The sequence below is a fragment of the Blennius ocellaris genome (genome assembly GCF_963422515.1).
Source record: "Blennius ocellaris genome assembly, chromosome: 13".
NCBI lineage: Eukaryota > Metazoa > Chordata > Actinopteri > Blenniiformes > Blenniidae > Blennius > Blennius ocellaris.
This window is the reverse complement of record NC_137662.1, coordinates 25,635,672-25,639,622: the sequence shown is the minus strand read 5'-3', so window position 1 is coordinate 25,639,622 and position 3,951 is coordinate 25,635,672. Positions and strand designations below refer to the sequence as shown.

Sequence of the window (3,951 nt, the reverse complement as noted above, 5' to 3'; positions counted from 1 at the left end):
ATGCCCTTCGTCAGCGTCACCGACCTGATCGGGGGTCGGTGGGTCTTCGGTCAGTTCTTCTGCAACGTCTTCATCGCCATGGACGTGATGTGCTGCACCGCGTCCATCATGACGCTGTGCGTCATCAGCATCGACAGGTGAGACGCCTTCCGGCCAATCAGCCGCGTCGCCTGCGTCACGAGGGGTTCAGACAGGTGTCGTCCCCGACCAGAGCTCAGCTGTGTCCTTCGAGGACACCCCTGTCCAAACCTGGGGCTCAAACCCGGTTCCCTAAAGCCCCCCGGTCTCCCCACTGCACGCCTCCCGCCTCCGCAGGCACAAAGTCAATGGACTTTCAGGTTTCATGCATGTTTCCAGCTTTAAATCAGGATTTCCGTCAGTTTGATGACGATGATTCAGATTAAATTCACTTCATTTTCGCAGCAGAATGAAAAAGTTCATTTCCATTAGAAACGTGTTGAACCTTTGACCTTCAGGCAGACGAAGGTTTATTTATGCTTCACATCCATCCTGCATTCCCACCAGACATCCAGTGGTTTGACTCCTTCAAGGACACAAAGTTCCTCCATGTGGCCGATGTGGGGATCGAACCTGCTCACATTTCAGCACGTCTGTCTTCCCACTGCACCCCCCCCCCCCTCCTCCTCCTCCTCCATGACCACACATTCAGATTTCATGCATTATTTCACCTCTAAATCTGGATTTTCGATCAGTTTTAAGGCGACTCTGATCAGATTGACGTCACTTTTCCACCAGAAGAATGAAAAACATGGACGTTTTGAGGCGAATCCCTGCAGACCAGCGTCTCTTTGTCCCATCAGGCGTCTTTTCTTCCATCTCATCACCTATTTCTGTTGTTTTCTTAAACTGTGCGAATCTTTTGAGGACAAACTGTCCCGACTGATGTGGGGATCGAACCTGCTCACATTCCAGCACGTCTGTCTTCCCACTGCACCTCCTCCTCCTGCAGCTCCCCGACGTTCTTCTTCATGTCTGGAAATCTGTGTTTTCAGACGCGTTGGTCTGGATTTCATTTTGTACAAAGTGTTTTCATTTCCTCGGCTCTGTGGTGAAGTGGAACGCTCCGCTTTATGAACTCTGGAAGCTTTGAACGTCACATGTGGGTTTTTTATTTAACCGAAGCTGCTGCAGACATGGGGTTTTTTATTTAATTTTAAATTAATTTTATTTGAATTTAATGTTTCCAACTTATTTAATAGTAATAATAAAATTGATTAATTACATCTTTTCATATTCGATAAAAAAAACTAATTTGAACTATTATTTCATTAAGATTTGTTTAAATCACACAAAGTATTAAGAAGTTATGGTTATTGTGACGCCAACATGCAGTTTATGTGCAGATCTTGTGAATAAATGGCAAATTAATGTGACGGGATTTTTGATCCGAGCCACAATTAAGAAAAACTTTTAGAAGTGTTTGTTGATTTTATCAGCCTGAATCATTTCATGGTGCAGAAGCACAAAATTATTCATTAATAATAATAATAATAATAATAATAATAACAATAATAAGCATGTTATTTAAAAAATGTTAATAATAATTATCATCATCATAAATAGAATCACATCAAATTAAAAAAACAAACTCAAATTGCTCAGGAAAAAAGGGAAAGTGTCTGTATTGACCGTGGATCGTCTGGTGTTATTGATCGTCTGTGGACTTCGTCGTGTTCGCTTCTGAAAAACTTCACACACAACAAAAGAAGAACATATAAATAGAAATAATATACAATATTATTGAAAGGTCGCGGCTCCAGGGTCGTTTCAACGACTTCCTTCCTGGTGATTGTTGGTGGACGTGACTCAACTTTCAGCGTGACGTTGCTGAACGTTGCCCCAACGTTGCAGAGCATTGCCCAACGTTGCCAAATGTTGCCCAACTTTAACAAACGTTACCAAACGTTACCAAACATTGCCCAACGTTGACAAACGTTGCCAAATGTTGTCCAACTTTACCAAAGGTTGCCCAATATTGCCCAACTTTACCAAACGTTGCCAAACGTTACCAAACATTGCCGGACTTTGCCCAACTTTACCAACGTTGCCCAACTTTACCAAACGTGGCCCAATGTTGCCAAACATTTCCCTACGTTGCCAAATGTTGCCCAATGTTACCAAACATTGCCCAACGTTGCCTAACATTGCCCAACTTTACCAAACCGTTGCCAAACATTGCCCAACGTTGCCAAATGTTGCCCAACTTTACCAAACGTTGCCTAACATTGCCCAACTTTACCAAACGTTGCCAAACATTGCCCAACGTTGCCAAATGTTGCCCAATATTTCTGAACATTACCAAACGTTGCCAAACGTTGTCCGTTACCAAACGTTCCCCAACATTACCAAACGTTACCAAACGTTCCCCAACGTTGCCAAATGTTGCCCAACTTTAGCAAATGTTGCCCAACATTGGGCAACATTTGGTAAAGTTTGACAATGTTGCCAAACATTGCCAAACGTTTCCCAACTTTAGCAAACGTTGCCCAACTTTAGCAAACGTTTCCCAACATTACCAAAACGTTGCCCAACATTGGGCAACATTTGGTAACGTTTGACAACGTTGCCAAACGTTGCTGAATGTGGCCCAACGTTGGGCAACATTTGGTAACGTTTGACAACATTGCCAAACGTTGCTGAATGTGGCCCAACGTTGGCGATAATGGTGACCAGGCGGCGGGAGCGTTGGCCGGGGAGCGAAGCTAGCTTGACGGCGCTCTCTCTCTGCCTGCAGGTATTTGGGAATCACCAAGCCGCTGACGTACCCGGTGCGCCAGAGCGGCGGCTGCATGGCCAAGATGGTGGCGTCGGTGTGGCTGCTGTCGGCCTCCATCACGCTGCCGCCGCTCTTCGGCTGGGCGCAGAACGTGAACGACGGCCGGGTCTGCCTCATCAGCCAGGACTTCGGCTACACCGTGTACTCCACCGCCGTGGCGTTCTACATCCCCATGTCCGTCATGCTCATCATGTACTACCGCATCTACCGGGCCGCCAAGCTCAGCGCCGCCAAGCACACCATCACCGGCTTCCCCAGGGAGGGGGGAGCAGCGCGGGGCGGCGGCGGCGGCGCGCCGCAGCGGGCCGGGAGCGCCGGATGTTCCGCTGCCGGCCGAACTGGGAGAATCGGCGAGCGCGGAGGGGACGGAGGCGGAGCCAGAGGAGGAGGAGGAGGAGGAGGAGAGTCTGGACTGCGTGGCGGCGGCGCTGAAGCTGCAGCGGGAGGTGGAGGAGGAGTGCGGCACGCGGGTCTCGCGCGCCTCCTCCACCAGCGGCGCCGGAGGAAAGAACCAGTCCATCTTCAAGCGCGAGCAGAAGGCGGCGGCCACGCTGGGGCATCGTGGTCGGAGCCTTCAGCTTCTGCTGGCTGCCCTTCTTCCTGGTGTCCACCGCGCGGCCCTTCGTCTGCGGCGTGGAGTGCAGCTGCGTGCCGCTGTGGCTGGAGCGCACGCTGCTGTGGCTCGGCTACGCCAACTCCCTCATCAACCCCTTCGTCTACGCCTTCTTCAACCGCGACCTGCGCACCACCTACCGCAACCTGCTGCGCTGCCGCTACCGCAACATCAACCGCAAGCTGTCGGCCGCCGGGATGCACGAGGCCCTGAAGCTGGTGGACAAGCCTGAGGGCGACGTGTAGACGGTGGGGGGGCGGGGCGGGGGGGGGTGGAGGCGGGGGGAGGCGGAGGGGCAGGCCTTTACACCACAACATTCCAAGTTACACAACAGCTTTCTAAGTTACACAACAGCTTTCTGAAAACCACGTCCGTTTCCACAGCAGAAACATTCTAGTTCTCATTTTGGTTTGTTTGCAGTGAAAGCACACACATACTCACACACGCACACACACACACACACACACACACACACACACACACACACACACACACACACACACACACACACACACACACACACACACACACACACACACAG

At 50.2% G+C, this 3,951-nt stretch overlaps 1 protein-coding gene across 1 annotated transcript; it reads left to right on the top strand.

The window, feature by feature from the left end:
• LOC308138201 (5-hydroxytryptamine receptor 7-like) lies at positions 1–3,655 on the top strand (the record flags this gene model as incomplete). The annotated part of the gene is given in 4 exon segments (XM_080507221.1): positions 1–137; positions 2,756–3,059; positions 3,061–3,351; positions 3,353–3,655. Coding segments are annotated over 4 exon segments (1,035 nt in total).
• Between the last annotated feature and the right edge of the window lie 296 nt (positions 3,656–3,951).